We start from the raw sequence: 12,257 nt of genomic DNA, 5'->3' as shown, positions 1-12,257 counted from the left end.
AAACACAGAAGGAAAATAATTAGAAAAAGGAAATACACATAATACTAACGGTAGCTGTGTTTGGGGTGGATGAAATTTGGGGTTTTTCTTTCTTTTCTACTTTTCAAACTTTCTGAATATAAAAAATATAAGTTTTTGAATGTAAAAAAAATTTACTTTAAAATATTTCCTAAAGAACAAGAGCTCAAATGCTCACCAGGTTATCCATTAATATGTTTCAGCGTATTTTCCTAAAACCTAACCAAATCCTCCTGCGGCAACTGAGAGCTGCTTCCTGGAGCTCAGGCCTCTGTGTGACTGAGAATGGCCAGCTGAGCAGCCCCATACAGCAGCAGCCTTTTCTGACCTGAAGCTGACGCTTGGCACAGAAACGCCCCAGGGAACCACAGTAATTCCACTAAGAAAAGTCTAAGGCCTATGGCGAAAAGGAATAAAATGAAAATTATCAACTAAAATCCTACATAAAATAAACATAAGTGAGGACAAATTTAGGAACTGATTTTAGCTCAAAGGAAGTTTAAAGGGAAATAATAATTCAAGGGCAGATTTACTACCATGATATAATTGGTCAACCATGTGTTTCCACAAAATACTTCTCTTCCAATATTCTTTGAGCAAACATCAAATTCATTTTCCCTGACAAGGGAGGACAGGTGTCATAATCTCTATTTCCAAAAAGGAAGACAAATACAAGACACTGTTTAACAACTGCACCAGATGAGCGTGTGTACAGGGCAGAACCAGCTGTCACTGACTGGTGGTTCTAACTCCCAGGCCAGTAAATCTGCATCAGGAAGCAGCAGCAGGAATCACCCTGGTCCCTTACTTCCAGGTCCCGGAGGAGCCACGTTTTACTGAAGCCGGTCCCTTTGCTGCACTTTTTCACCAGCAGCTTCAGCAAATCAGTCTGAAGGAAGGTGGCATGGGTCTCTTCAAAACCATGAGCCTGTCAAACAGAAAAAGAATGATCTGCAACTGCCTCAGGGTGAAGAAGGTAAGGGTCACTCGGGGAGAAGCAGGCCTCTGTCACAGCCCAGTCTCAGCTAGTGGCCCAAGTTCACCTTCTGGTGAAAATTCCAGAGTCAACGGGGAGGATGAAACCCTGAACCTGAGCCATAACCTAAGTGTGTTCGCTCGCTAATTCATTCACTCAACAAGTATTTCTGAAGCTTCGTACATTCTACGTGCTGAGTCCTGTGTTAAGAACAGAGGTTTTATGTCCCTCTCCTGCTCTCTACCTTCCAAAAGCTTCCCACTGCCCTGCAGACTGAAATCCGAGTCCCTATTCATAGCTGACAAGGTCCCACAGGCTCCCTGCCTGTCTCTGTGGTCTCATCTCCTCCTCGGCACTTTCCTGAAGCCCTAAGGTAGTTCCTTCTGCTCCCTGACAACCAGGCCTGGAGTTTGACCTCTCCCAGGATGTAATGCTCTGCCCAGACTCCTTATTTATCACCTCAGATTTCACCTCCTCAGAAAGGCTCTTTCTGACTCATGGTGGATTTCCTTGCAGGCTCTTTGCTGTCTCCCTTGCAGTTTAGGCTGAAAGCTCCATGACAACAGGGACATTCTTTCTAGTTCAACACTACGTACTCAGTTCCATCTAGCCCCTGGTGCTCAACAAATAGACATGTATTTACAGAATGAAGGATTCAAAGACAGAAATGGTCTCTGCCCTCAGGGAGTTTATTTTCTCTTTCCTACTGTAATGTAAACAACTAAAACAATAGTAGATTGTGATAAATGCCATGAAATCAACAAACAGCAGATGTGTGGTCTCCAGCCTAAAAATATAAACTCTCAGGGCTGGGCCAGAGCTGAAATGCCATCTAGTCCAATCTCCTTGTGGTGCTTGAGTCGTTCCACGGCCTCCTCGCCAGTGTTGCCAAAGTCAGGGAACGCATAAACTTTCCAAATGAGATCCTTCTCTCATGGCTAGTTCTGTTGGAAAGATCCTCCCTATCGATGCCCCTCAGATGGTAGAAGAATCATGTTCCCCACAAGTCAAGGCTTCCCATCTCCATGTCAATTATCGCCCAGCTCTTTAACTTGTCTGTCTTCTCTTACACCATATGCCAAACCTATTGCTCCAAGATCCCGTAAGATATTAGCCCCCTTTATTCTTCCTAGGATGAACCAGAAGGGACTGTGGTTCAGAGGCAAGTGAGAAACTGTTCAGTCAATTTTTCTTCTCATCTTCCAAGGTTATGGGCCCATTAGGTAGTGGTACCTGGTTCCATGAGGCAGGACTGAAAAATTACAGAGAACCAACTATTGGGAAAACTCTGTTTCTTCCTTAAAGTTATCCTTGTGCAAGGTGCCAATTATTTCTAAAAATAATCAAGAACCTATGATTAACCATCCATTGAAATCAGATGGTATGTCCTTCTAGTTAATACCCTGCAGGTGTTAAATCACAGTCAGATTCATTAGCAAATGGAAGAAGCTCACCACCACCTTTAGTGTTTTGTATAATCCTTTGAGGGCCAGGGACAGGACCCAAGTTGCTTCCACTGCCTCGGGACAATGGCTGTCCATGCTGGTTTGCAGAAGGTGACTGGCAATAAAGGCAAAGTGCTGGGAGTATTGGCTCAGCTGGGCCTGAGAGTTGCTGCATTCCGGTCCTCCTCCTTTCTGGACCAGCTGGTAGTCCTTCACTGAAGGGTGGTGTCAGGCAGGAAAAGAAGGCACAAAAAGCACAGTTAATACTTCCTGCAGATAAGTTTCTTCCCCAGTAATGTGCCTTACTGAAGCAAGAACTGCAGACCCCAAAACACAAATCTCTCTGGCTTCAAACTTAGCCATTATATTTAAGGCCAGCTTGCAGCTGAGCACAAAAGTGGTACCGGGCCACCTACCCACCAAGCCACCAAGAGATGCAATTCACATTCCTACTACTCACACAAACAGGTTGTCTCCAAAGGTGTTAAAGGAAGTTCATAAACACAGAACACATGAGAGACTTCCATTTCAGAACAAGCCTGAGTAAAAGGGATCGGATTTACTCTCTTACATTAAACAACCAGAACCCTGGAAAAATACATGAAACGATGGTTTGCAGACATTGGACAATAGGTAGTACAGGACGATGACCCCTGAAAGAAGGGACATAAACCAGGTGAGCCTTCCAATAGCCCTGGCTATCTGGAGACAATTTCCAGCCTGCACAGCATGGAGTGGAAATCCAAGTCCAGTTTTAATGAACTGAGGAGACAGAGATCAGAGTTCAGGGAAGTCATGGCAGCTAGAACTTATGGGACACGATATCACAGAGAAGAGAGATGCACAGAGAGAGGGGTGTGTGGGAGACCTCTCTAGATATCTACAGAGGGTTCCTCATGAGTATTTGGCTGAATACTGATCTACACAAATGTGAGAGGAAACTAGATAGGAAACTACCTAGTTCTAGGAAAGAACTGTCAAAAAGGAGTAGGCAGAACAATTCTTGGAGCTCACAAAGAACTCTGAGAATATTCTGTCTTCCGACCAGTGAGAGTGGAAGTGTCCTAGTCGGGGGCATAAAACTATTTGAAGACATAATGATCAAAAAAATCCCAAATTTGATGAAAACTATAAATCTGTAGATCCAGGAGCTCTTTAAACCATCAAGCAGAAGAAACATAATGAAAATCATGCCAAGGCACATCATAATCAAAATGCTAAAAAGCAGTGATTAAGAGAAAAATCTTAAAAGCAGGTGGAGAAAAGAGACACATTTTGAAGAGTAACAGAGAATGACAGCTGACTTCATGGCAGAAACTATGCAAACCAAAAGAAAAAAGATCAATATCTTTAAGGTGTGCAAAGAAAAAACTCTCAGCCTACAATTTTTTACCTAGAAAAATTCATCTCACAGATGAAGTCAAAGTAAATATTTCTTTGGTTTGGCAGGACGAACCAAAATAATGATTTTGTAGCAGCAGACCTGCACTACAAGAGATATTAAGGGAAGTTTTTCAGGAAAAAAAAAAATGATACCAGGTACAAACCTGAACTTATACAAAGGAATGAAGAGCACCTGAAATGGTAAATATGTGGCTAAATATTAAAGCTATTGTTTTCTCACTCTAAGATCCCTTTTAAAGTATGTGACTTTTAAAACAAAATAAATAATGTATTGTAAGGTTTATATCATGTAAAAGTAAAATGTGTGACAACAACAGTACAAAAGATGATGGAATAAAAATACAAAACCTATGTTTCTTCACTATATGTGAAGTGGTAGACTGTTTGAAGATAGACCACGATGAGTTAAAGGTGTATATTATAAACCCTAATGCAACCAGTAAGAAATTATTTGAAGGTAAACTACTGTAAACCCTAAAGCAACCACTAAAAAAATAAGATATACTTTAAAGCTAATAGTGGAGATAACATGGAATCATTAAAAAAACAGAAACAAAAACAACTCAATCCAAAAGAAGTTAGAAGGAAAAAAGAACAAAGAACAGATGTGACAAACAAAAAACAAGCAAGAATATAGTAGAGGGGCTTCCCTGGTGGCACAGTGGTTAAGAATCCGCCTGCCAATGCAGGGGACATGGGTTCGATCCCTGGCCCGGGAAGATCCGACATGCCGCGGAGCAACTAAGCCTGTGTGCCACAACTACTGAGTCTGCACTCTAGAGCCCGCGTGCTACTGAACCTCATGCACCTAGAGCCCATGCTCTGCAACAAGAGAAGCCACGACAATGAGAAGCTCGCACACTGCAACAAAGAGTAGCCCCTGCTCGCCACAACTAGAGAAAGCCCACGCATAGAAATGAAGACCCAACACTGCAAAAATAAATAAATAATTAAAAAAAAAAAAGGCAGGTATTGGGGAGGGATAAATTAGGAGTTTGAGATTAACAGACATACACTACTACATATAAAACAGATAACCAACAAGGACCTACTGTATAGCACAGGAAACTATACTCAATATTTTGTAATAACCTATAAAGGAAAAGAATCTGAAAAAAGAATATATATATTGAATCACTGTGCTGTAAACCTGAAACTAGCATGACATTGTAAATCAACTATACTTCCATAAAAAAACAACAAAAAAAAGGGCAGGTATTGTCAGACTGGATTAAAAACGAAGACTCCACTATGTGCTATCTACACTTGAAATGTAAAGACACAGGGAGGTTAAAGCAAAAGAATAGAAAAAGATGCATCATGCAAATGTTAGTAACAACAACAACAAAAAAGCTAGAGAGGCTACCTAAATATTAAAGTAGATTTCAGAACACGGAATATTATTAGGGATATAAAGGAACGTTTCATAATGAAATGAGAAACAGACCATACACGCAATTATAGCTGGATACCTCAACATTCCTTTCTCAGTAATTGTTAGAACAAATAGACAAAAAATCAGTAAGAGTATAGAAGACTTGAACAGCACTGTCAAATGACTTGATCTCAATGATATCTATAGGACACTCTACCAACAACACAGTATATGCATTTTTTTTCAAGTGCACATGGAATCTTATTTGAAACAGACTAAATTTTTGACCATAAAACAAGTTGCAGTAATCTAATAGGACTGAAATCATTCATAGTATGTTCTCTGACCACAACTTGCAATCAATAACAGAAAGGTATCTGGAATACCCCCAAATATTTGGAAATTAAACAACAAAATTTTAAATAATCACAGAAGAAAGAAAAAAATCACAAGATGAATAGAAAATACTCTGACCTGAATGAAAATGATAACACAACATATCAAAAATTATGGATGTGGATAAAGCCACACCTAACAGGAAATTCACAGCATTAAAGTGCTTCTATCGACAAAAAAAGAAAGGTCTCAAATCAGTGACTTAGACTTCCACTTTAAGAAACCAGAAAAAGAAAAAAGAGCAAATTAAACTCAAAGTAAGAAGAAATAAGGAAATTAATAATGGAAAGATAGAAATCAATAAAAGGGAAAACAGAGAAAAATCAATGAAACCAAAAGCTGGTCCTTGGCAGATCCAATAAATTGATAAATCTCTGGCTAGCCTATGAAACAAAAAAGAAAAGATATAAATTACCAAAACCAGGAATGAGAAGAGGCATCTGATACCCCATGTGAAATTCAGAGAAATTAAAGATCTACATTTTATAAGACCCAAATTTATCCCATAAGTGAATGGAGAGATACCATGCTCCCAAGTCAAAAGACTCAGTATTGGTAAGATGTCAATTCTCCCCAAATGGATCTATAGATTCAATACAATGCCAATCAAAAGTCCAGCAGGGGGACTTCCCTGGTGGTCCAGTGGCTAAGCCTTTGTGCTCCCAATGCAGGGGGCTCGGGTTCGATCCCTGGTCAGGGAACTAGATCCCACATGCATGCCGCAACTCAGAGTTCACATGTCCCAGCTGAAAGGACTCTGCTTGTCACAACTAATGATCCCGAATGCCACAAGGAAAGAACCGAATGCCACAACTAAGACTCGGTGTGGCCAAAATAAAAATAAACAAATAAATATTAATTAAAAAAAAAAAGTCCAACAGGTTCTTTAATAGAAACTGACAAGCTGATTCTAAAATTATACAGAAAGACAAAGGAACTAGACTAGCCAACAATTCTGAAGAATAACAAAGTTGGAGAACCTGATTTCAATACTCAGGAGAAATCTACAACAGTCAAGACAATGTGGTATTTGCGTAAGGACAGATATATAGATTAATGGAAAGTAACAGAATCCACAAATAGACACAAACATACATGGGTCAATTAATTTTCACAAAGTTGCCAAGATAATTCAATGAAGAAAGAATAGTCTGTTCAACAAATGGTCGTAGAACAATGGGACAGTCACATGCAAACAAACAAACAAATAAATAAATAAGCCTTGACCTTTACATTGCACAGTACACAAAAATAGCACAGACAGTGCCTAGTGCTGAAGCTGAATGATAAAGCAGGTTATTTCAAGAGCAGACCTGGGCACATAATGATGTACCTTCACTGTTCTATTGATGAAACAAAGTGGAAAGTGACATGAATGCCAATACAATTATGTGAAGTTATTTTACAGTCCTGTAGCCACCTGACTCCATCATATATTTAAATTACCCATTAGAAAACAAATGACACTGGCAAATGAAAAGAGTTAATGTTCAGAACCTAAACATCTAGCCAACTCAAAAACACAGAGCCATGTACACAAAATAACAGTGTGGAAAGGGCCTTCAAAGTGATTCCAATTCAACCACATCACGTCAGAGACAAGCAAAAAGAAGTTCGCGGAGCTATAACTTGTTTTTTAAAAATTCACATGCAGGGGAAGAACCAAGATATCTTAACTGATTTTAGGGTATACAGAGATTGGACAACTGTCTCTCATTCTTAGAAAAAATAATTATGCTTGGGACCTGTTTTCCTCTTCCGGGTTTTGACGTTGACGATCACAGCCCTGTTCTTCTCAGTAAAGTGCTTCAAGATGATCACATTATGTGGTTCGTTGGCATTATCCATATAAACACAGCGGGTCCCCGCGCAGAGGACCTAAACAAGACACAGACAGAAAAGGCAACTCAGCAGCATATAGAGCACAGTGCCTTTTGCTTGTGCCGCTGACTTCAACAAGCACTCAAGGACAGGGTTCTTCCCATCTCTAAGTCCAGGGCCTGACACAGGCCTGGCACAGAATTGGTTTAAGTGCTTGCTGGATAAAGCCATGTTTTCACAGTCCCCTTCGTCCCAACCGGTTGAGAGACGTGAAGAGTAGAAATGAGATCAAGATGAATGCCAAAGTGAACAACTGTATTTTGAAGTTCTCTGTAATTTAATATATTACAGTTACCTATTATTCAAAGCCAAGAAAATGAATCAAATGGCTAAAACTGTTAAAAATGCAAGTTGAACAAACCATACCATAATCTTGAAAATATACCAATACTGTAAAGGCAAATTGTACAACTAAAGAAAAAAAACTTCCAAAGATACACGCTGTGCACGTGATGAAGAGGAGGCCAGGCCTTCAGTGGCGTACCTGGGGGAAGCCGACCAGCACCAGCAGCGTGAAGATGTTGGTGTGCTTCAGCTGGAAGGGCAGCTGCTTGATGCAGTGGTCTGTGAAGGTGGCAATGACGTCACGCCACAGGGGGGCGCTGTTGAGTGACCGCAGGATCTCCGCCATGGAGCAGGCCCAGTCCAAGCCCACGCGGCTAGAAGGCAAGAGCTCCATTAGATGGCAGCGCAGAGGCTCCAAATTCAACTCATCAGGTCGCCACACTCAAAGGCAGACCCAGAAGCATGCCAATGAGCCATTCATTATATTAATTTAAAAACTACCAGAATGTTAGACAACTCTTTATCTGATCAGGAGCCTACTCCTCTATTCTTTTTTTCTTTAAATCATGAACACATTGTTGTGCTTTATCAAATGATTTGTCTTCACTGGTTGATATGATCACATTGTACTCCCTCACTCCCATTTTGGTTGTTGTTAATGTAGTGATTTTAAAACTGTAAACCCTCCTTGATTTCCTGGAATAAATGTAGTCAAAAACAAAACAAACAAACAAAAAAACTACCAGAATGATGCTTTTCATATAATGATAAGTGTGTGGGGGGGGGAATATCAAGATTTGTTACTTATATACTCAAGTCTACAGCTATGCTTTTAAAAATCTCTATAAAAGGTCATGCACCATGTGCACTTGTGCACACTCACATTCACGTACAGAAAAAAACGCACAGGAAATATATACTAAAATAGCACCAGGGAGTTCCCTGGTGGCCTAGTGGTTAGGATCCTGGGCTTTCACTGCCATGGCCCGGGGTTCAGTCCCTGGTCAGGGAGCTGAGATCCTGCAAGCAGTGTGGTGGCAGTGGGGAGAATAAAACAGCACCAGATGCATTGATGTGGTACAAGGCGAGGTGATTTTTCCCCCTCATTTTGGTTTTCCAAATTTGGTATTGTGATTATGTTACTTTTATATAATGAAAATAGATCTATTTTCTTCAACCCCAAAGCCTACACTTATTACTCTCAGGAAAGAACCAACCGGAATATATATCACCAGAGAGTGCCCAGACTGCACAGCTGTCTTAATGTGGGTTTTAAGCACAGTTTTAATGTTGGCTGACAGTGTTGCTAATAAAACAAATTCCACTCCCACAAAAGATCCCTAGACAAGAGCAGGGAAGCACGCTGAAATTAGTCAACAGCCAGATCACTGACCTAAGTCAATGAACACCAAGGTGGGGCACAGTGAGGGCGGCTACCTGTCCAGACACACAGCTCCCAGGCTAAAGAGCAGGTGGGTGGTCTTCCAGCCATCCGGCAAAGTGGAACTGTCCCCTGCTGCAAACAGGCTGTGTTTGGCCGAGAGGACCTTGGTCACTGCGGCGTCGGCCTCCGCGGGTGAAAGGCGGATGATCAGCTGGCCGAGAAGACCCAGGGTGAGGTGATACGTTTCATTCAGGTGGCCTGCATTGGAGACGACGACCTGGAACATGAGTGGGAGCACGTGCTCCAGGTCTATCAGGGGGACTGTGGGATCCTGTCGAGAGAGAAGAAGAATGTGTTCAACACAAAAATCTATGTCACCACACCAACTAAACACTCCATCTCCTTCATATATTATTTATAACTGGCCTGGTGCCAAAGGAATTATGCAGTGTCTTTCACAAATGGCTTAGGGACAATCGACTGTGAAATAAACATTCTCAGGTATCATCTTACAATCCTACTTGTAATTTATAATCCTACCCCAGGGATACACAGACGACTGCAATTAACAGTTAATTTCAGTATATGGCTTTCCAAAAATTTTTTCTATGCATAACACTACCCACCCCACCCCCCCTTTTTTTAAATGCCAATTTGTCTCTTACCGAGTTTAAGGGAGGTAACATGGCTGCTAATAATCCCAAAATCCTCTTCTGGGAACACTCAGCGAACACCTGCTCAGGGCTTGGAGTAACTGCCTTTTCCTCGATGGGCTTCTGAGATGATGCTTCTGAATTTTCAGCATCTGAGTTGTAAAACACCAAGCTTTCAGATTTTGCCAGGTTCTATATGTGTATGAAGAGGCAAGTAAACCATTGCACTGTTCCTGTGCCGCTACAGAATCAAGCTGGGACTTTAAAAACCTATTGCTGAACACGTCTTACTCAAGGAGGTCTGTCCTGATCACCCTGGTTTAAGGTTGAGCCTGCCCTCCGATCTCTCCCAACCCCTCTGCGCTCTCCATTCCCCTGCTCTTTTGCGCTCATGGCATTTAATTACCTTTTAACACACCATATTATTTGATATTGATCGTTTACCGTCTGGCTTCCCTTCTAGATTTTTGTTTTTTTCAACGATGTATCACAAACACCTAGAAATGTTTCTGGAGCACAGCAGCTATTCAATAAATACTCGATGGATGAATAAACTGTATGTGAACCAGGATGCTGCTCCTCAGATGGAATCAGACCAGAGTGGATTTTGATGACCTGGATAGACATGGAGTCAAACTGTTTTCTGGACCTTAGAATTATAGGCCCTGCAGAGATAAGCGTCAGCCCCATCTGAGAGCTGGCCCCACAGACGGGGCAGGATGCCGGCGCTCAACCCTGCCTGTCACAGAGAGGCCGTGTGGGGAGGATCCCGCCTTCCCGAGCCGTCCTGGACTGGGCTGACATCGCTGCCGCGCTCCTTCTGCCCACAGCGCTCCCACTCCTGGCTCCTCAGTTGCCCTGAAACAGCCCTGACCTTGCGCTGCCATCCACAGCAGGTGTCCAAGGGCCTCCACAGCAGAGTGCACAGCCCCTCTCCACTTCCACCTTCCAGTGCTCCACTCCCTCCCTACACACCTGCCCCCCAAGGGACTGCCTGGATTCTCTGGGGGTTCCCACTCTGGGGCCTTTCTTTGCTCGTGTAGTTCTTTCTGCCCTGAATGCCCTTCCCCCCAGTAGATCTCAGCACATTGAAGGTCCTGTGCAGGCCTTATTTACAAGGGCTTTACACTGACACAACCTGTTCCAGCTACACACCGATCACCGCTAACACCCACTTGGGCCTCTCTCCTGGACAGAATCACATCCCAGCTCAAATCAGTTACACACATCTTTGTCTTAAACCCTCCCAGACTGTCAGCACTGTGAGGGCAGGAGCTATGTGTCTATCTGTCTGACTTGGTCCCTGTTTCAACCCCAGGGCCTAGCACAGTGCTTGGCACATAGAAGGCACTCAGTAAATTAGGGAATAAACAAGGTAGGAAAGCAGGCAAGATGGAGAAAAGGTGACTTTCAAAGTGTTATCAGTACCATCTGATGCAGAACTGAGAAACCATGCAGCCTTGGGTGCTAGCCAATTTTAAATTGTGTGCGAGGAATAAGTCAGGGACAGGTATGCATGAACTTTAAGATGAGAGATCAAGGTAACTGTCAAAAGAGTCTTCACCTGAAAGCGCTGTAGGTGCACAGGCATCCGCAGGTGAGTCTGAAATCTGCGTCTGGCAGGAAGGACCCTTCAGTAATGATGCAGCTCCCCCTGCCTTGCTCCTCTGCTTGCAGTCTAAACGTCTGACTTCCTTAGGGGCATCCCTCTTCCCCTAAAAACAAAACGGTGAGTGTAAAAGAATTAAGGTTTCTTTCTTAAAAAAGTTTACTTGTTAATCTAATATAACTTTTAAAATCACTAGCCAATCAGTCTTCACAAACAAAAATACTTTTGAATTAGAGAATGCCCCTCGTTTCTGATGATAAATCTGTACTCTAATTAAGACAGTAATCACTGCATCACATCCCCCCAACACCTTCCAAATGCCACTCTGTCAGAGCCTGCAGTCACATAAGCAATGGCTCTGGTACAAACCTCTAACACATTCTATTTATCTTCCAGAAGCCAGGTATGGACAGTTCTTCTCTTGGGGAAAAAGAAAACAAAGGTGTGGATTTCCTTCTAGCACAGTAAGCTGACTTTACACCTTTGAGAATTCCATTTTGGCAGAGAGACTTATAAAGGGGGCCCTCATTGGAGCTGGGAGGGTTTTCTGGGCTCAGGAGTCTGGCAGTGAGCTGCCCACACTGGCAGGGTGACAGTCCTTGACCTGAATTTCCTTAGGAGTCACTCAGAGTCACCCCAAGAATCACCTGCACTCCCTGGGCCCTCAGGGTACTTTTCCTTGCTGTCACACAGGCTTATATGTGGAAACCAGGCCAGGCAGGAAGCCTTCTGTGCATGGTGGAGGCACCCTAGCTCCAAGGAGTCTGCGAAGGCAGGACACTTTGGAGCCAAAGATGGAGCATTGTCCAACACTAAACACTCATGAGAAGA

The 12,257-nt window shown here is 42.5% G+C and overlaps 1 protein-coding gene across 8 annotated transcripts in view; it reads right to left on the bottom strand.

Annotated features, from left to right (window-relative positions):
- Nucleotides 1-12,257, bottom strand: part of ZZEF1 (zinc finger ZZ-type and EF-hand domain containing 1) — a 130,209-nt gene that overhangs the window by 15,584 nt on the left and 102,368 nt on the right. For 6 of the 8 annotated variants that reach the window (XM_089900570.1, XM_089900566.1, XM_089900569.1 and 3 more), the window contains 7 exons: nucleotides 11,382-11,532; nucleotides 9,830-9,969; nucleotides 9,218-9,495; nucleotides 7,980-8,154; nucleotides 7,360-7,492; nucleotides 2,449-2,654; nucleotides 827-946 (listed from right to left, as the gene is read on the bottom strand). In XM_089900570.1, the coding sequence (XP_089756696.1) occupies nucleotides 827-946; nucleotides 2,449-2,654; nucleotides 7,360-7,492; nucleotides 7,980-8,154; nucleotides 9,218-9,495; nucleotides 9,830-9,969; nucleotides 11,382-11,532 (1,203 nt within the window). The remainder of the gene's footprint in view (nucleotides 1-826; nucleotides 947-2,448; nucleotides 2,655-7,359; nucleotides 7,493-7,979; nucleotides 8,155-9,217; nucleotides 9,496-9,829; nucleotides 9,970-11,381; nucleotides 11,533-12,257) is intronic. The other 2 variants (XM_089900568.1, XM_022595931.2) reach the window with 1 other exon arrangement.

Source organism: Delphinapterus leucas, chromosome 19 (assembly GCF_059928025.1).
Source record: "Delphinapterus leucas isolate spDelLeu-1000000601 "Yukka" chromosome 19, BTC_Dleu_Yukka2, whole genome shotgun sequence".
NCBI lineage: Eukaryota > Metazoa > Chordata > Mammalia > Artiodactyla > Monodontidae > Delphinapterus > Delphinapterus leucas.
The sequence above is the reverse complement of the archived record's forward strand: the minus strand, read 5'-3'. Positions and strand labels throughout refer to the sequence as shown.